The 20,590-nt window shown below is 45.8% G+C and overlaps 1 protein-coding gene across 1 annotated transcript in view; it reads right to left on the reverse strand.

Moving 5' to 3' along the window:
- The window catches only part of GUCY2F (guanylate cyclase 2F, retinal), a 78,359-nt gene that overhangs the window by 18,512 nt on the left and 39,257 nt on the right, over window positions 1-20,590 (reverse strand). Inside the window, exons 12-17 of the mRNA XM_019525671.1 lie at window positions 20,217-20,380; window positions 18,971-19,163; window positions 18,576-18,750; window positions 12,600-12,698; window positions 10,300-10,394; window positions 5,314-5,399 (exon numbers count right to left, since the gene is read on the reverse strand). Of these exons, the coding sequence (XP_019381216.1) occupies window positions 5,314-5,399; window positions 10,300-10,394; window positions 12,600-12,698; window positions 18,576-18,750; window positions 18,971-19,163; window positions 20,217-20,380 (812 nt within the window). The remainder of the gene's footprint in view (window positions 1-5,313; window positions 5,400-10,299; window positions 10,395-12,599; window positions 12,699-18,575; window positions 18,751-18,970; window positions 19,164-20,216; window positions 20,381-20,590) is intronic.

Genomic DNA, 20,590 nt, shown 5'->3' on the forward strand with positions numbered 1-20,590 from the left:
AGTGCCGACAGGTTGACTCCTGCCTCTGGCCATCCTACGTCAGCCTCCATCACCTACTCATTAGGTTTCCAAACCATCTTCCTATTTTTTCTCCCACAACAAGGAAAAGTTCTCCATTAACATCCATGGAGCTACCTCCTTACTTAAAAACCTTTTTGGCAACAGTAAATCTCCCAGCGTGCTGCGATCCCTGCTTATCATGGAGGCTGGTATTATCTCCATGTTACCTTATGCCCGCATCCCTCTGCCCACAGCCAGCTGTTGTCTCTTGCCTTCTAAGTAGATTGCAAACTTCTTGGGACACGGGCTATCTGGGTTTGGGTAGAAACTGGCACAGTGGGATCCTGGGCAGGGCCCTTGAGTGTTACTACGATATGATAATGATCGTAACAATGCAATAATAATACAATAATCATACAATAATCCAACACAACAGCATTATCATCCTCATCAGAGTCCAGACAAAGTCTCCATTTGTAGCCTATTGGCTCTTATATAAACTGAATGGGAATATTTGGAGCTCTGATCTCTAATGAAATCTGGGGTCTCTGATCTGCCCTGGTACCCTGGGGGTTAAACTGTGGAAATGAAGTCTTCCTATGGCATAAGCCAAGTTGCTAATCTAAGCACTAATGTTGCATTTTCCCAGTACTGTGGGACCACTGTTGCAGCAAAACTATTAAAAACCAGCATGACAAAGGCTTTCCTGATTTCCAGTAAGCCTTATAGTTTCAGTGCAGCTACATGGACCTCAAATAGTTCAATGTAAAGTTAATTTTAAAGGCGGCCTTGAAGTTCCTGTGTCTTTTTGGAGATTTGGTGGGGCAAATGTGTAGTCCGTATCTTACTTTGAATAGATTTCTCCTTTAATTAAATGTCTTTGTGCCCTGCATGAGCAAAGTCAGCCACGGCAATTAACTTTAAGAGAAATGCATGCTTCTCCAATTCTCCTCGCGCATTTATAAATGTGGGAAAGTGTAATGAAGGGAATGGGAGCTGAGGAAAATGTTTTCAATTATATGCCTCACAGAAGCCAGTAATTTAGATTAAATGAGGGGCGTTTTGAATATCAATTAACTTCCAATTAGGTTGGAGCATTTATTGTTCTTGGATTAGTTATGTGCTTATGGCTTGGGGTTAATTACTAGACAATCACATTTATTCCCTCAGTCTTTTAAACGGCATTGTGTGATTGTTTTTACAACTGTTACGGTGTAATTAAATGATGTCTATAAAGTTGCATCCCTTCCTGAAATATTGGCCAGCATTTTTAAGTGTGCGCAGTTAAGTACCTAAGCGAAGGTTGGAAGATCCTTTTGTGTCCCTTCAGAGTACAAGGCCTCCTGACTGTGCAAATGCCCTCTGCGGTGATCTTAAAATGGAGCTTGAGCAGTTTGTATGAAGGGGATTATACACCACGGCTGTCTGCAATATCTGGGGGCTGGACTCAATGATCCAGGACGTCCCCTGTAGAATTGTGCCCCCATGATGGCACTTAATATTTATGTTAAATAGACACCCAGGTATTTTAGCAGCATGGCTTATGGTTTGGTGAATCATTTGAAGTCAGCCCTGTCATCCACTCATCAACTTGTCTCCATTTTCGCCCGCAGGACATCTATGTTTGCTACCATAAGGTCTCACTGGCTCTCTTCTAGCCCAGGCGCTATACCACCTACTAGCAGCCTTTCATAGGAGCAGGATGTTGGCTGCTGGGGTCCCCCTGCTTTACCTGTGACAGGTTAGGGTCAGTAGCAGCCTTAGGGGAGGGCAAACCGAGCGACTGCCACACTTAGGGGGCCCAAACTGATGATCTGCTCCGGTGCCTTCCAACTCTACCAACTGTGAAACTACAAAATTTTAGTGGGGGTGAAGTTTTTGCAAGGGAGTGGCTCTATTTCCATTTTAACACTTGATTATTTATCTAATTCCCCCAAAGAATATTAAAAAGACCCACGATACAATTGTGGTGGGTTAATATTTACCTGAGCACATACCTCTAAGGGGCCCCAAGTGACTCTCTTGCCCAGGACCCCAACAACCCTAAGGTCACCACTGTTGGGGTGTAGTGTCTTGTGTTGTGGGTTGACGGCAGTTTTTTGAACAGTTTAGGTTGTATGGGATGGTTTGGATAGGCATGATCCTGCCTCAAGAAGAGGTTTAGACTACATGACCTCTGGAGGTCCCTTTCCAGCCTGACTTCTTTGAGTCTGTGATTGTATAATTCCACAAAATGAAGTGAAGCCCCTTTGACCAAGGCTTTGTTTGAGCCCTCATTTCACGAAGCATCGCTCACCCTGAATCACAGATACTCGGGTGCTTTTACTGAGAGTGCGGGCAAACCATCAACTTGCAACAAGTTACAAAGGGGCAAGGATTTGCTGCATGGCATCTGATGGTTAGTACCATGTGTACATGCTTACAGTGCTTGCCCCCTCACAAGAGGGAGAAGTTCGCATGAACTTCCTCAGTGTTACCTCCTTACTCTCCTTCAAACCCTCTTGACAACAGTTAATATGTCGTTGTGCCATGATTCAGTGTAAGTGCAAACAGGTGGATAGTTACCAGGTTAAGCCAAGTCAAGGTAACTTTACCCTGTTTTATGCACGGGTTTAGCTTTCATGGGCAGACAGATGGACAGACTGTGCATCGGCTTGTGGCCAGTTGATCATTTGTTCATCCCTTTGGTCCCTGACGGCAAGCTGAGAGGGTAGTTTGCCTCTCTTTTTAGTTAGGTTCCTGGGATGCAGAGTGTAAAATATCCTTGGTGTAGCCAAGTGTGTGCAGGGCTTGCTTTGCATACAATGCCCACACAATTCCTCAGAGTGAGCCAATGATTAAATATCTGTGCAGGAACGATGCCACGTAGGGCAGGTCTACCCCAGTGGTACTAGAGAGCTCAGTCTCATTGCTAAAGCAGTAACCCCCACATCCCACCCCCACTCCATACATATCCACCAGGGAATGAGGCAGTGAGGAAGACCCCTGGCACTATGTTCAAGACCCAGTTTTCCAGTGTGCATAAGAGCAGCAACTTGGGGTTGCCTCAACAGCAGGACTGATAAAGACATCCCCTAAAAGATGTGCAGGGAGGACTGTGATGGGCACAGGTTAATGGGCACTCTGCTAGAAGGAGTCTCCTGTCCTGGGGTTGGGGCCAGATTGGGGTTCTTCATTAAAGCAACTCCTCTTCCTTTTATTTTGCTGAGGGCCTGGTCCTGCTCCACCTATCAGATGCCTATGTGGACCTACATGCCTTTCCAGCCTGCTTGGGTCCCTGAAGAAATCTTAATATTTTTGCTAGCATCTTAGCTTTACATCCGAGGGAAAAAAAGCAGTGAGCATGAGGACTCATCCACTTTATGCATTAACTATTTTTTCAGAGATCTGAGCATGGAAGAATAGGGTCTCACTTCCATGCTTGAATCCCCTAAGGCCCCTACTAGGTGGCCCTCTTTGTCTCCTGTAGGCTTTTGTTGTGAACCTCATACCCCACTTGTGGTCCCAGTGATGCACTCAGGTTGTAACTCAGCGCACGAATGGAGGGCCAAGAGCCTGGGGCATGAATCCCCAATTGGCCACAAGTTTAGAGGTAAAGCTGGAAGCTTGTGTGAGAGAGGAGATAGGAAAGGAGTCCCCTCGTCCTCATGGGAAGAATCAGGGAGCCTTCCCACGCAAAGTGCACCAGATTCAAGACAGAGCCTGGCAAGGAAAGACGTAGAGTGTGTGACAGAGTGGGTCACTTCAGGGGACACCAGGGATGAGCAGATGGTAGCAAATGAGACAATTCTGGTCTTGTCCCTCTGCTTAAAGTGCTATTGGTGAAAATCTTTCCAATAGACACTGGGTGGAGAACACCACCACCTTCAGATAGGCTTATGGGCCTTGATGGACAACCTGAAGTCATTCAAGGCAGGTCTTTTTTTACCTGGCCAGGTAAATAATAGCCTTCAGGCTTCAGACCTAGTCTCTCTTACAGTTCTTTGGCCTGACTTCCACAAAGTTCTCCTTTCCCCATGGAAAAGAAACAAGGCGGCATTGGTAAATGCATTGCTCCAGGGCTGTCTAGCTGCTGGTGTCCTGCCCGGGTGCTACTCCTCCCATCACTTCTGCTGCTGCGGTGGCTGGGATCTCCGGGCTCCCATTCCCACTGCCAGTATCTGCTTTCTGCCCATACCCCTCAGAGGTAAGGCAGTGGGGCCTGAGGGGGCCACAGCAGGTAGCACCCAGCTCCTCTGAAGTTGCACAGTCCTGAATTACTCTGTGTTTCACAGCTGTGGCCTATGGAGTGAGCAGCTGGAATAGAGCAAGAAAATGCCTCCAAGCCAAAGGCTCCACACAGGCTTTTCAGACAGACAGATCTGTAGACACTTGGCAAGCTATGGCCCACGTGTAATTCTCTGCAAAACCCACACAGGCCCTCTGAAGTTCAGATGTGGCTGCAGAGGTGCAAAAGCTGGATGTACTTTATATTCTCTCCCAAAGTGGGTAGGTACTTTCTTTGCTTTACACAGGAAACTGAGACTCCAGGTTGCCCAACATCATTCAGGAAGTTAGAGGCAAGGCCTGTTTCCTGATTCCAAGTCGTGTGTGCTACCCACTAGACACACCATGTCTTGACATGTATATATTACATACCAAAAGCTATGAGGAAAGCATGCTCAGGTTGCAAAATCAAGCACTCAGAAGACAGGAGATGCTAGCATTAAGATTACTTGTGCAACCTTAATCCTGTCCCCTTCTGCAGATGAATTATGATTCAGTCTTTTATTACGTCATCCCATGCTACTTATTTCATAGGATCCCAGACTCATTCAGTCCCCAGGAGGCATGGTGCTCAGGGGGAATGAAGCTGTTGTCTTGTAGAGACTTGATGGGAAAGAGATATAGGTCTGGTTGTCACCTATGTGCTGGTGACACTGAAGACCTCGGCTTCTCACTGGCTCCTCAAGTAGTCTAGGAAGGAGTAACAAAAGCAAACCCTGGGGAGCTCACGTGTAAATGTGCTCATGGAAGGGGCCACCAAAGAGCTACGTATGTGCTCCTGCAAGGTCATTCAATCAGATATCTTGGTCAACATTTTCAAATGCCCTAATGAAGTCAGGATGGATACACCAGCATCCACCTCTAGCAAGGGACAATCAGCTATGGATGATAGCACCACCTTTGTACTGAGAAAAAAGTTACCTGCGAAGATCAACATTCACTTTGCAAAGCAACATCATGGAAAGACAAATTAGCTTGGTGGCCTGTTAACTCACAGCATCCCTCTTACAAGATTATTGATTGTATCAACAGCTAAATTATTCTTACCCTGGTTTTATGTCAGGAGGTTCTGGTAATGGTTTCAGGAAGCCTTGTTTCCCAACTAGCCAATATGTGTCTTCTATCCCTTTGCCCTAAGAAGAAAATACATCTGTAACATTCAGAATTTGAGAGCCATCTCTTACACACTCATACCTCACATTTCATTCTCCAAGATCTGCATGTGCATTTGAAGGCAGAGTTTTTGTTTTTGAGCAACATATAGCTCAATTGAGAAGAGGGCTTTTGCACTGAGCTTGGGTTCCTTGCACGAAAAGAACATTCGTTGTTCAGCATAGAAGAATGGCCCTAATTAAAGCAATTCACTTAAAACTATTAGGCCTGTGCAAAGTGGCTAGTATTGGCTTTGGATTCGGCCAATTCAGGGGACAGTGATTTGATTCGGTGATTCAAATCACTGCCCCGATTTGATTCGGCTGAATCTGATTTGGAGATTCATAGATTCATAGATGCTAGGGTCAGAAGGGACCTCAACAGATCATCGGGTCTGACCCCCTGCCTGGGCAGGAAAGAGTGCTGGGGTCAGATGACCCCAGCCAGATGCCTATCCAACCTCCTCTTGAAGACCCCCAGGGTAGGGGAGAGCACCACCCCCCTTGGGAGCCCATTCCAGATTTTGTCCACCCTTACTATGAAGAACATTTTCCTGATATCTAGCCTAAATCTTCTCTCTGTCAGTATGTGACCATTGTTCCTTGTTACCCCAAGAAGTGCCCTGGTGAACAGAGCATCTCCCATCCCTTGCTGCGTCCCCCTAATGAATTTGTAGGTGGCCACAAAATCACCTCTCAGCCTTCTCTTGCAGAAGCTGAAGAGGTCCATCCCTTGGTCTCGCCTCATAGGGCTTGTCCTGTAAGCCCCTAACCATATGAGTGACCTCCTCTTGACCCTCTCGAGTCTATCAACATCCTTCTTGAAGTTCAGCACCCAAAACTGGATGCAGCACCCCGGCTGCAGTCTGACCAATGCCGCATAGAGGGGAAGTATCATCTCCTTGGATCTATTTGTCGTGCATCTGCTGATGGACGATAAAGTGCAGTTAGGTTTGCTGATGACTTTGTCACACTGACGACTCATGTTCATCTTGGAGTCCCCTATGACTCCGAGATCCCTTTTCACTTCTGTGTGCTGAGAGGGGCACTTCCCAGCCAGTCAGTGTGCTGGATATTTTTGCACCCTAGGTGCAGCACTCTGCACTTGTCCTTGTTGTACTGTATCCTGTTGTGTAGTGCCTACTTTTCTAACCTATCCAGGTAAAATCCCGGACAAGCCCTTTCTTAGTGACAGACAGGGAGAACAAGGCTGAGCTTTTCAATGCGTATTTTTGCCTCAGTGTTGCACCATTCCCTACCCTCTGGAGTGTGCACTTAACTCCACAATTTAGTATCGTTCGCAAACTTGGACAGAGTACACTTCACACCCACATCCAAGTCACTGATGAAGATACTGAAAAGTCCAGGTCCAAGGACCGAACTCGACAGGACCCCCACTACCCACATCCTTCCAAGTCGATACCAACCTGTCTACTACCACTCTCTGGGTGCGACTGCTAAGCCAATATGTCACCCGCCGGATCGTGTAAACATCTATGTCACAGCCTCTTAATTTATTTATGAGAATAGGATGAGATACCGTATCAAAGGCCTTGCTAAAGTCCAAGAAAATTACCTCTACTCCTGCATCTAAGTGTTTTGTGACCCTGTCATGATATGAAACCAGACTGGTCAGCCATGATCTACCTGCTATGAATGCATGCTGGTTTCCCTGCTGCATTATTTTTCCCACTGCACTCCCACATATACGATCCTTCATAATCTTTTCAAAGACCTTTCCAAGGATGGAGATGAGACTGACTGCCCTATAATTACTCGGATCCTCCTTCCCCCCCTTGTTGAAAATAGGGACCACATTGGTCCCTTTCCAGTCTTCCGGGACCTAACCCAAGCTCCACAAGCACTCAAACAGCCGTGCCAGTGGCTCTGCTATGACACCAGCCAATTCCTTTAGTACCCTCGGCTGAAGCTCATTTGGGCCTGCTGAAGTGAACACATCCAGCCCATCCAAGTGACTCTGCACCAAGTCAGCATCAATAGCTGGTGGGCTGGTGTCCCTCTGATGCCCATCTAAGAGCCCATTAGGATACTTATCCTGAACCTTGTTCAGCAACACCGAGGCAAAAAAGCTCATTGACTAGCTCAGCTTTGTTCTCCCTGTCTATCACTAAGAAAGAGTGTGTTCAGGATTTGAATCCAGGACCTTTCAGATCCAAACCAATAATCATGCCCCTAAACCAACAAGCCACTTGTAAGTATAGCTGCTAAATCTCCAAATCAGGCAGGCCAGGCCCATGCCCCACCCGTCTCCCAGCCTGGCAATGGCTGTCCATCTGCCCCAGCTCCAGCGCTTGTTAACAAAAAGCCCCAGCTCACTGGGTATTGCCAGGTGGGGGGTGATCCCTCTTGCCCCCACTGCCCCACGCTGAGTAGGGGAGTTGGGAGGCTGGCAGGGGTCCCCCCATGGTCCCCTCCTCCCCACCATCCCTAGTACTTACCAGCTTGGAGTCAGCTGCAGCTCCCTGCTGCAGCCACCGGGGACTGCCCAAATCATCAAAGATCTCTGAATCTTTTCTGAAGATTCAGAGAGCTATGAATTGATTTGGACCTTTAAATGATTCGATTTGGATTTGAAGATTCAGCCACCGAATTGTGCCAAATCTCCTCCAAATCGAATCACCACCCGAAGCGTCGCACAGCCCTAAAAACTATATAGTTTGACAGAGCTAAGGAACTGTATGTACATTTGCCAACTTGCTCCAAGGCTGAACGTGGTGCTCGCAGGGTTAGTCGAGAGGCTTTACAATGATAGCTGGATCTAATATGAAAATAAGTTCATTGCAATTAGGCTCTCCCTGTGCCAATAGCTCAGTGCTTTATTGAGAGGTGGCAGAGAGAGAAAATATCTAGGGTACCCTTTACTGGGAAAGTGGTTTTAAAGCGCTATTTTGAGGGTGTATATATCTATGAATTTGTTTTCTAAGTACTGTAATCTTAAGAGTAAACTACTTGCCTATGTGGATCTTAACTAGTAAGAGATACTCTTGGCTTTCTTGGTTACAGAGATGTTATGTTTGGTCTATCATTGCTATTTTTAATCATAAATGAAAAGCTTCCTTATATCCTGAATAATATGGGCTATGAACTGGAACTGGAAAGTACTCTTGCTCCCCAGGTGCGGATAGCACAACCATTAGCCTGGAGCAGGGGGAGACTGAGGTTGAATTTGCTTGGTTGTGTTTGTGGCTTACCCTCTGCAGATACATTGCATTCGGCAGAAAAAGATGCATTGTGAAATCTCATTCCAGCTGAAGACAAAGGTAAAATTCCTGTTGACTTCAGTGAGTCTAGGATTTCACCCAAATTCTTTATAACCCCTGGGTTGCACTGCGTTTACATAATATACACTGAAAGACGCTGAGCACAGAAGATACACAGTCATCCCTCTTATGTTCTGGATCAAACTTAAAATGCAGAACAGGCCCTTTTCAAATCCATGTTGTGAAAATCAGTGAAACCTCAGAAGCTGAGAACTGACTTTTCTGTGCAGGTAGTTTATGTGCTACTGGAAAGTTAGCCTTGTAAGCCTGAAGCTGGGCAGAAGGCAGAGCAGGGTGTTACCCTACAGACTAACTCAGGGGTGGGCAAAATGCGGCCCATGGGCCAGATGCAGCCTGCCAGGCCATTCTCCCGGCCCACGGGGCCCCTAAAACATTTAGAAAACTAATACATATCTGCTGTGGCTGCCTGTCATGCAGCCCTCGATGGCTTGCCAAAACTCAGTAAGCAGCCCTCCACCTGAAATAATTGCCCACCCCTGGTCACTAACTCAATCAGGGAGACATGTTTTTGTAGGCTACAGCCTATTTCATCAGATGATGAAGTGTGAAGCATGAATGGACTTGCAGAGTGCAGGGTTACCAAATAGAAAGGCATATGGTCATTTAAATACAAAGAATATTCCTTCCCCCATCTTTTGTATTTTAATGACCTTATTCCTTTCAATTTCATACCCAAGCTCTCTGCAAGTCCACTCATAACATCTGACAAAGTAGACTGTAGCTTACAAAAGCTCATGCCTCTCTGTCCTGCCTAGTCTAGTAATCAGTGAACATCTGCTATGCTCTACTAGATAAGGACTTGGTTCAGCCACCCTTATTCACATCCAGCAAAGCCTCAGTTCCCACCCATTCTCAATTCTTTGGCTATGAAGTACTCGTGGACTGTGGCATCCCAGACCATGAGGAGCAGCAGCAGAGGCCTAGCTACCTTGTTACCTGACAAAGTAGTGAGCAGAGCGCTGGATTTGCAGTGAGTAGAGTGCTAGAAGTTGGCACAATCCCCTCAAAGACATTGGACTCTACTGGTTTATACCAGCTGAGAACCTGGCCTGGAGCACTTCTTTCCATCCCATGCCTCCCACACGTGGCAGGATGCTAAGGCAGAGCAGGCATTTGGATGAAAGCTAGGGAGTTCAGCAAAACAGCTCCAGAGCTCCACAGTTACTCAAATAGATCGTTTCCATAGGCCTGACCTCAGCTCTCTTTTAAAATGAACTCCAGGGCTTAAAAACTGGGAGAGAGACTCTCATTTGGCAGAGGCTCTTTTATTATGGCACCAATGGGTCCACTCCCCCCAGCAAGGACTTCCCAAGCTAAGTTGGATCCATGAACTCTACTCCTTCATCATGATCGTCCCAAGCAGCCTTGGTGGGTCCCGTTCCCAAGAACAACATGTGAGAATCAATAGCCACCTAATTGCTTGGAGTTTCCCATGATGTCAAGAATTCACTCAGATATTAACTGCACAAGAAATGGGTGACGGGAACAGTTCATGAGGGCTTTGAGAGGAAAGGGACTTGATGGGTGGAGGCCATGAGAGAGGCTACCCACAAATTGCCATGCACCCTCGGGTTTCTTACCTTCAGTTCTGTTTTCCCCCTGAGTACTATCTCATAGCCTTCATTTAGGCTCTGAAGCGTTTCCACTGTGGTTCGGTTGACATGGATTCTGTAAGCTGCGAGTGGAAAGCAAAGTTTGAGCATTATTGTAACCACGGTGGTGCAGGGAATACATAAGAAGCAAGGGTTTGTTTTGCTTTTTTACAATGAGTCCAATTAAGGGAAAGCAAAGCAGTTGTGTTGTTTTATGCCACAAAATGTGACGTATCCACTATTTCAGCTGGCAAAAAAATACTGGGAATTACCCCACAATTGCAGGTGCTTGGCTTTGCGATGTTTAACTGGACAGAATATGGTACCTCTTGATGTGTTACTAAGCCTTGTGAAAAATGGGGTTTTGGATAAATAGGAGGCAAATGGAGGCTGCACATGGTCTTGGGGACCAGGCTTTCTGACCCAGCTAGTTACAGTAATGGATTTTGACCAGAGCTGCACAAAGTTGCTCGCATTTAAAGGAGAAAAAGAAAAGAAGGGAAATGAGTTTATCTGGTGACATTCCTCCTTCCCCAGCCTGTATTTCAACCATCTCAGGAGCTGATTGAAATATATTGACTTGCCATTGGAAAATACAAGAAGAATATTTCTAAAACATTTTCACCAACTTTCTTTCTTATTTTGTGATCAGCTCTTTTTTCAAGGGTGAGGCTCTCCCATTCCTCTCCACTTCCAGGGATCTGGTAGTTATGCCAGTTAATGTTAATGGAAAGGCCAAAGATCTCATGTTTGGAAAGTGAGATTTCTGTGTACAGAGAAGCCTGCGAGTTCAAGCTATAGCAGTAGATATTATGAGCAATCCTTCCCATCCCTTCTTATCATTATGAGAAGGGATACACTAGTATTTGGAGCAACCCTGAGCTGCATCTTGCTGGGAACTGGGATAGCCAATATTCTCGATCTCAGAACAAGTTCAAATTGCCGTTCTTCTGTTTAAAAAAATCCGGTCAACAAAACTGCCTCTCCAAACACCTCCAAATATGTAATGTGCCCCCACAATTACACAGGTTGCAATCAGCGCCCAGACAGTCGTCACTTCATGTTAAATGATAAATTTAATCTTCAGTATCTTGCAAGTTGTCAGGGCTACCAGGGGAAGCCTTATACCACCGGACAGAGGAAATTCCCTAGGGGAAATACCCTTACTGTAAACTCTCAATGTTTCAGAACTAAAGGCCACAACATGATGTTTGCATCCATCAAAAAGGCATTCCAGTTAATATTGTAGAGGTCTTCAATGTACTAGTTATTTTTCTCTTTTATCAGAAGCAAATATACGCAAGGAGAGATTTGCAAAAGCGCAAAGAGAGCTAAAATGTGCCTGCCATTTTGCATCTGAAAATCTTGCTCTTTGGATACTTGGTCTGAACTGGCTTCCACCAAAACGATGAACAAAACACCCACTGATGTCCGTGGTACAGGATTGAACCCTAAGAATGCCTAGTTTGCAAGCAAAGGAGTATGAAAACCAGAAAGAATAACTATGAGGAGGAGAAAAAAAGCGCTCTCAAATATTCTTTACATATTTGTTTCCTTAACAATTCATGAGAGCTTGGTAAGGATAAGGATTTTATTAGGATGACTATACTCAGAAGGAAAAGAATCAATAAAATTTTCACCCCGCATCACATTCTTGTATAGTCTCTCCCTTTCTCTTTCTCTTTCTCTTTCTCTCTCTCTGATGTTTTCATGGCCATGGACACCTTTTAGGTATAGCACTTGCAGAATCTTATAATCTGCCATTTTTGTCACTACCAGACAGTAGTGTGTCTTATAAAAGAGCAGTAGATTAAGAGACCTGCTTGTCATACTGAAAGCCCAGCATTTTTCTGTCCAACAGAAGGTTATGATTGGTACCCTCCAGAGGAAGGAAAATGGGGCAATATGTCCAGCAAATCATTCACTTCAGTTAATGCAATGCAGGTCAGGGGATGCAGAGTATGGTTTGGTGCTGCTTTCTCTCCAAGACTCACTAGATGGGTTTCTACCTCACATAAACTCCTGGCAGCTGGCACTGAGTGGTCGCAGTGTTGGCATCTTCAGAACAAGTGCGACTGAGCTGCCGTCTAGGCTAAGGGCCATTTGCCAGGAGGCATGCACATCCCTGGTCTCAGCTGTCCCTGGGTGATGCCTCCCTTGGAGACTTCACACCTGCAGCTTTCACCAGCCCTGACTTTGCTTAAACATTTAAAGCGAAAAAGGAGCGATTCGGCGCTCTTGCAAGCCGTGCTAATCGTTCATCTACGCACGTTGCCGCGAGCACTTACGCAGCCCGGTGGATTCCATTCGCGAAGCGGTGTTCACCGTGTCCCCAAACAGACAGTAGCGAGGCATTGTCAGGCCCACCACACCTGCTACGCAAGGCCCTGCAAGGAAACATCCCAGCAATGCATCAGTAAGAAAGAGGGGGTCCATAGTGAGACCAGTGAGACTGGCGTGAATGATGATGGGTTTGAGTCTTACCTCTTCTGTGAAAGCCATAGTCTCATACAAGGAAACAGATTGTTTTAAGAGTTGATCACCCTTTGCGTTAGTTGTCCATGCGGAAGGACTAAGAACTACCCTGGATAGTAATCGAGCTTTATTGGGCCTAGTAGACAAAGCTCTTTGGGACCAGGACATGCCACTGGTCTGATACAGCTCATTTAGGGTGTATTTCACCTCTGTTTAGACAGCCTACAAGATCTCCTTGGCTTACTTATATCCCATTATAATTTGTTAGTTATAACCCTCATTAATATAGAGAGGAACTGAGACTTAGAGCTGGAATTTGCCCAAGGTCACCACCAGGTAGCATGAAAGTCAGGAGCAGAACTGAAGTGATCTTGGCAATGCATCAGACCACACCGCATCCCTCCCTAGAAAAGGAGACACGATTATTGTCTGTCTGACAAACCAATGTTTACTCTCCCTGTATCTCATGCCTTATTCAAGATCCACTCCTTTCTAAAGTAGCTCTCCAAGAAGTCATGCTGCGTGCCAAATTCTCAGCGAGACGATATGCCTGGAGGATTTTCTCTGTCTCTCTGTCTCTGTCTCTGTCTCTCTCTCTGTCTCTGTCTCTGTCTCTCTCTCTCTCTCTCTCTCTCTCTCTCTCTCTCTCTCTCTCACACACACACACACACACACAGAGTTTTAAAATGCAATTGTCCAGACAGGACGTACACATCTCATGTCAGGGTCTCAGCCCGGATTATGCTCCAAAGAGGTAAGGTAAGAATGTACGTGCAGGCACCTGCGTTTAAAAATTGCGTTTACAAAATGAATGCCCGCAACAATCCTGTGCTTGAAGAAGGGCACCTGTGCCTGAAAGCTTGCAAATAAAGACTTTTTTTTTTTTTGCAAACTTCTAGTCGTTCTAATAAAAGAGATCACCTCTGCCATGAGTTCTGATTCCTTGTGTCTCTAGGCCAATACGGCTACAACCTGGATACCTGACACAACAATCCCAGTTAGGTGAGGAGATGCACCGTTTATCTGAGAGAAGGATAGACTTCTCACAGACAAGGTTCTTTGTATTAATTTGATCTCTTTTATTAGACTCAAATTCTTCTTTGAAAGCATTAGGGTACAAATACCCTTCATCAGGCTGAGAAATCATCTGCGTTGGCGTGTGCTCTTCCTGGATGGAATAGACTTCTCTGTATTTTTATTCAGGTACACTTATACCAGCTGTGTGTTAAGGGGTACACATGTGTTTGTGGCTGAGTGTTACTAGATAACATTATAAGTGTATGTAGCCCTTCCACTTTATGGTTATTCTGGGTATAGTTTTAGTTTATCCTATCTGAGCCCCTGTCCATACCAGCTTAAAACATATAGGCATGAGTAGTGATAATACATCGTGGTCATGTATCATATAGGTAAGCGAAGACGTCATGGTACACGTGGGAAGTTACGGCAATTCTAAAAGCACAGAAACAAGTCTATTCAAAACTAAAGTCATTCTTTTTGTGGGGGGAAAAGCTCATGTCTAGGGAAGCTAAACGTTATCACAATAGCCAGCCAGGGAAGATATCAAGGAAAAGTACAAGCTGTTCAAGACACGTGTTGTAATGAACTGGCAGCAATATATTATCAGTCCATTCCTAGCTGTACTGCAGTAACATACAGGGGCTTCTGTTTGAGCCGGGACCCCACTGTGTTCTGCACTGCGTGAACACAGCATGAAAAGACAGTCTGTACCGTGAATCTAAGTCTCAGGCCAGAAAAAATATTTGGCCCTTCGCTTAACTGAATTCGCTAGTTAACGCCACTTGCACGCATGTGTTCTGCCTTGTCAAGACGGGCTGAACAAGACCTGATTCATTCGGAGATCGTGCTCCCACAGTAACAAGTTTAAAAGGAAACCAGAATGGCTGTGATGATTGGTTTGGGCCCCATGGCCTTATTATGATGGGTTCCTCCGTTCTGGGTTTGTTTTAAAATGGCTTGTTGCTGGTGGACCTGGGTTCGTTAATGAGCCATGTTGGCTAAGCCTCTGCAACAGCCATCAGTAATGCCGCAGAGGTTCATAAACTGAGCAAAGTACAAGGTTGTCTGCCAGAGATTCAGGCCCTGAGAAACAGGGCCCTCTAAGCATGCTTGGAAAAGCTCATCCTCTCCCCCACTGCCCTCTCCTGCTGTTCAGCTCCAGCCTGGACATTGCCAGTGTTTGAACACCTCAGCTGCTTTTGTTGGAGAGACGGTCCCATTACAAGATTTGTGGCTCATAAAGTTTCTTCAAGACTTCACTGTAGACCAGAAAATGGCCTTCCCCCTCCACCAAGCCAGATGTGCAGGCAGGGGTGACTGGTGCCTCTTGAGTCTGGCGGGGCACAATTTGTGGGCAGGCCCGGGGGCAGGCCAAAAGCCCCATATCCACTCCTATACTTCTGAGCCGTGGCTTAATGCCCCCACCCCAACACACCGCCGGCCCACGCATCAAAAAAAAAAAGCCCTGTCCTGAGTGGTGCTAAGTCAGGGGCCAATCTCAGGGGGGCATGTGCTCCCCTGTGCTCCCCCAACCAGTCACCGGTATGTGCAGGAGGTAGATGTAATAGAATCATCAAATCCTAGAAAGAAGAACCAGAAGGGACCTGTAAGATCATCAAGTCCAGTCCCCTGCCATGGGCAGGAGATAATTGGGCTCAAACAAGTCCAACAAGGTATTTAATAGCTAGCAGAACTTCCCTATGTCACTCTCCCCATGTTGGGTAGGGTTGCCAACCCTCCCGGATTGGCCAGGAGTCTACCGGAATCGGCATCAGTCTCCCAGTTTGATATCATGAACAGGCTGAATAGTACAATTAATGAACTTATGTCATGTTGGGGAAAAAAATTTCCTGGAATAGCTTTAGTCATAGTTGGCAACTCTAATGTTGGGTGAAAGCAAGCAGAATAGCCACCAGTAACCTTTGTAGCACACATGACCATGGCAGTTTCTACTATTTCCAAAGGGGAGCACGAGCTTCTCTCATCACCTTCCAGCTACCCATAGGTACTCAAGAGGTGTTGCAAAGGCTCTTACCCACTCTCTCCAAAATGCAGAACACATCAACCAGGGCCCCCATCTAGTGCTTCCTCATCACTCTACCAACAAAAATGCTTTATGGCTTTTTCCTTCCCAAGAAAAATGAGGAGAATATGGTCACTCAAGCACTCCTTTGGCTCAGTGACTTGAAGAGCTCCTTTTGCCTGTACCACAGGTTCTTGCATTACCCATGAGGTGCTAATCTGGACTATTTTAGTGCATCTCATCCTTCCTGAGTTCACTGCACAGCCAAAGCTGGCTTCTGAAACTGAAATGCTACACTAGCTTAAAAAAAACCGAGCAACCAACCTCTGCACACAACAATTAATGGCTTCCCAGACTTACAAACTTTGTAAAAACAAAGCAAAATAATACAATTCATGAACTACCTAGGAGTATATTTTTGCTAGTATGCAGAGAAGTCAAGTTGCGTAACTCCTGTCAGCACACACCAACAGACGTTGCACATTTAAATCCAATCTTTCTGAGCTAAACATCAGCATTTCAGAAAGCTCCTCTATGAGGAAGTGAGTTTGGGGGTATGCTCTTCTTCAAACACTTTGCAAACATGAATGAACCTAAATCTCCCAGTAGAGAAATGAAAGAGGAGCACAGGGCTCGGGGGAGGGCCTAGTGAGTCAGGTATTGGCCTAAAGCATGGAAGACCTGGGTTCATTTTCTAGTTTTGTAATCTTACTTGATTACAGGAAAGACATTTTTCTTTCCTGTGCTTCACTGTCTTCCTATGTAAAATGGAGACAATGACACTGACCCTTTGGTAAAGTGCTTGGACATATAAAAAGTTGGGCACTGCTTCCTTTTATGTCTCAATGACATTCAACTTGTGAATAGGGATGGGGATGTGGACCAGAACAGCACTCCATCTACTGCAGTACCTGGTCTCTAACAGCTTCTTTTCCCTTGTCCATGCTCATCTCCAGAATTTTATTTAGCGTCATGCACTGGCTCCTCAGATGCATTTGAGGACCAGTGGGTGCTAGCTGAAGTTCTCTGCTCAGTGTTTCCCCTTACACCCCAGTTGCTAACCCATAACTAAGGACCTACTCAAATGGCAATTTCACATTTTGCAGAAATCACAAAATCCAGCATTGCTCATGAAATTGGGCAATGTCTGTGAAACCTGTAAGGGGAAAACCTTATTGAAAATATAATGCTGGGTCCCACAAGGGAGACAGCAGTCCTCATGGCCACCGTGGCCTGGTTGCACAGCCCGCTGGGGCGGGAAGCAGAGAGTGGAGTCGACACAAAGGGGAGCCCAAGACGGCTGCTGTCTCTACCCCTAGCCACTGATTGGCTCAGAGGTCTTCTTGTCGTGCAGCCCTTCCTCTCTCCACCAGTTGGCTGATGGACCTCTCAGCCAATCAGCAGCAAGGGGACCTTCAGCCAGTTAGAGGCATTGGGGGTGGGGCACCACAATTCACCCATGAAAATGGTGGCTGGCCCTACGATCTACCCACGAAATCGGCTGGCTGCCTCCTCAATTTGAGTAGACCCCTACCTATAACCTGCACTCCTCTTCCTTTTTTCTCATGATTTGTATCAGGTTATTAGGTGTTTTACATTTAGTGCCCTCCCTCAAGCCTGGAGGAAGGGTTGCAGATCCTGGTGAGTCTAGGCCAGCGATTCTCAACCAGGGTTGTCCTGCATCTTGGGGTGACACAGGATCCTTTAAAGGGTGTTGGAAGGTGCAAGAAGATAAGTAAAGACTCATACTTGGTCCCTACCGCCACTGTCCAGCCCATCCAGAAGGAGGTAGGCACTGCAATAAATCCATTTTAGAAATAGGGTGCCACTCAACTTACACAGGTTATGAAGGGGGCCCTGAGTCTAACAAGGGGGAGCCTTGAGTCTAACCAGAGAGACCTTGGTTCTCAGAAAGGGTGGCTTTTGTCTAAAAAAGGTTAAGAACCACAGGTCTGGACCCACTGTCAATGTCTAACAAATAGGCCTGCCTCTGACAGCGGCCCATACTAGAGGTGCAAGAAACACAGCGACTGACATTTGTGGAATAATCAGCATCTTCCTAACCACCGTTTGTTAGCAACTGACTTCTGCCCTAATGCATGAAAAAAATGTTTATACCCTGTATAGCATAACAGCTGATGTCTCATTATCCATGTAGGATCCCAATCATAGCAGGAATCCGATGAACTCTTTGGCTTTCATTATATTGAATTTCTGTGAGTTCTGCAGGCTAAGTATAGAAAAACAGATTCCTTTTTTTTCAGTGTAAAACGTGCAACTTGGTAGTTTGGTCACTGAATACCATTTGAGAGAGGAACATCCAAGTTACTGCCTTTCTAGCACTGAGTATGCTTTATGCTTGTATTGTGTACCCTCTTACTTGATTTCTCTCTGCCCTACATGTTTTTTGAGCTCTCTTTACAAGGAAAGTATTTTCCATGTCTCTACATTTCAGTTTATTGTTGCAGGAATTTAACAGTGAGACTTATGTGGCTAAACCCATGCATCGCACTTAAAATTTAATCCACATGACTAATCCTTTTAGTGGGTTGTCGATGTGTAATAAAAGCTACAGTTTGGCCTGTAATAATAGTCACTTTCCTGCTTGAAATATTTTCCCCCTTGCTGCTTGAAGGGTCTGTGATATCTTCCAAGTGCAACTGAGCAGCTAGGAAAGTAAAAAATGAATGTTTTGAATCTGCAGGTTGCATAGCTTGACCAAGTAGGGCAGACTGCTGCTACCTACCTGTATGCAGTCCTATTCGTATCCTGACGGGTACTTCTGGCATGTGCCTCATTTTAAAAGAGCCCACTGAACTGAGAATGTCCAGAGACATATTGGCTATTTCAGCAGCGTGCTTGTTTCCATTTCGTTTTGGAAGCCCTGATGCGACCATGTAGGCATCACCAATTGTTTCCACCTGAAAAAGAAGGACAAAAAACCCAATGGAATTAAACTTCAAGAGTCTGATTTTATTACCACTTCTGGGGCCTCAGATAAGAAGTGGACATGAAGTGGAGTTCAAGCATTGCTCTGGTTTTCCCTGCAATGGTGACGCGTACCCGAACAGACACCAGTTAATGAAACACCCCAGCCAAGGGGTTTCAACCAGGGGGGCCGAGTTATAAGCCTTTCCTCACCTTGTAAACATCATGGTTACCAAGGACAGCATCAAAGAGTGTATAAAGATCATTGAGGAGATCGACCACCTCAATGGGCTCACTGAGGGCGGAGATGGTCGTGAATCCAACGATGTCACTGAAGTAGATGGTGACCCGGTCAAAATATTCCGGTTCGACTGTGCCACCGGTTTTAAGTGCTTCTGCCACTGACCTGCAATGACAGGAGGTGATGAAAGGCAACGTGACAGGCATCTTTATCCTTGTAAGTTCAAATGATCTTAGGATGGAAGACGCTATAGATTGTGACCTGTTGGTATAGCTTTTGATCTGAGGGCCAGGACTTTTACTTGCTTAGCGGCTCCAGATAACAACTGGATAATCCACTGCTACCCATTTACAAGTATTTTTTAGTAGTGGGTGGAAGGCAATTGACTTTGGCTTCAGATGAACCCTTGGTTCTCACCTGGGCGGACAGTACCATATTTTCTCACATACCACACACCCCAGCATAAAATATACACCTTGATTTTTGAAAGGCAAAATGAAGACAAAGAGATCTTTGAGAGTAGCAGCAGTGAGAGAACAGAGCCTGCCCATTGTTCTGCTTTCTATGAGTCCATGCAGATTTTATTTTTACTTTTGCCTGGTAACCAGCAGAAACTGCTCTTACCATATTCCTTGCATATAATGCAAATTGCAATTTCCAGCAGGTGTTTTTTAAAAAAATAAAGGTATGGTCTGTACATGAGAAAATATGCACCTGCCGTAGGCCAAGATCCTGCTATCATAGATTCAGCTGAATCTGTGAGAGCACATGTCCAGAGGTCCCTAACCTCAGTAGGTCTCCATGTGGGCAATGGTGTCCAATCACACAATCACAACCATAGCTTGGGAAATTTTCAGAGCACCTGTGGGTCCTGTAAGGGAGGGGTGCCAAACATTTGGCCCATGGGCCAGATCCAGCCTGTGAAATGGTGGTATCTGGTTTATGGGCCTCTGCAAAGATCAAGGAATTTGGGAGCAAGGCAAGTGGGGGGTACAGAGGCCCACTAGGGATGAATTTCAGCAGCGGTAGGTAAGCGATGGCTGCATTAAATAGCTGCCCGGCGTCTACCACTTGCCCCAGCACCAGACGTGAGTCCAGATCCAGCCCCTGAGGAGCCCTGCAGTCCACATCCCACTTAGGTGGTCCACCCATTTTGTTGCCCCTGCTTTAGGGCAGAGTGGCTTCATAACTAGACTGCCCTTGCATTATTTTACTTACGGGGGGAGCATTTGTGACAGAAGTTTCTCTGTCTTCTGTTTTTCAATTTCCAGCTCTTCTGTCCGTTCCCGAATTAAATCTTCCAGGTTGCTTGAGTACTGCTCAAGCATTCTGAGCATGGAGTCAATTATATTGGTTTTTTTGCCTTTGTTGATGGTTTTGAACTGGAAAATTAAACAGCAGGGTCATTTCCCCGTATTATTTTAAATCAGCACGGGGATGCTTGTATCAGGGGGACAGAAGCGGAGAAAAATCCTATGCCTGTCAAAGCTGAAGGTGAAATTGTGATGAAAGGTTTTGTCAAATGCATAAACTCTTTAAGATCCCAGATCAATTTAGCAGTCTTATTAGCAGGTGGCCAGCCCTGCTCAAAG

The sequence above is a fragment of the Gavialis gangeticus genome, unplaced genomic scaffold, assembly GCF_001723915.1.
Source record: "Gavialis gangeticus isolate Ggan-Ray unplaced genomic scaffold, GavGan_comp1, whole genome shotgun sequence".
Classification (NCBI taxonomy): Eukaryota; Metazoa; Chordata; order Crocodylia; family Gavialidae; genus Gavialis; species Gavialis gangeticus.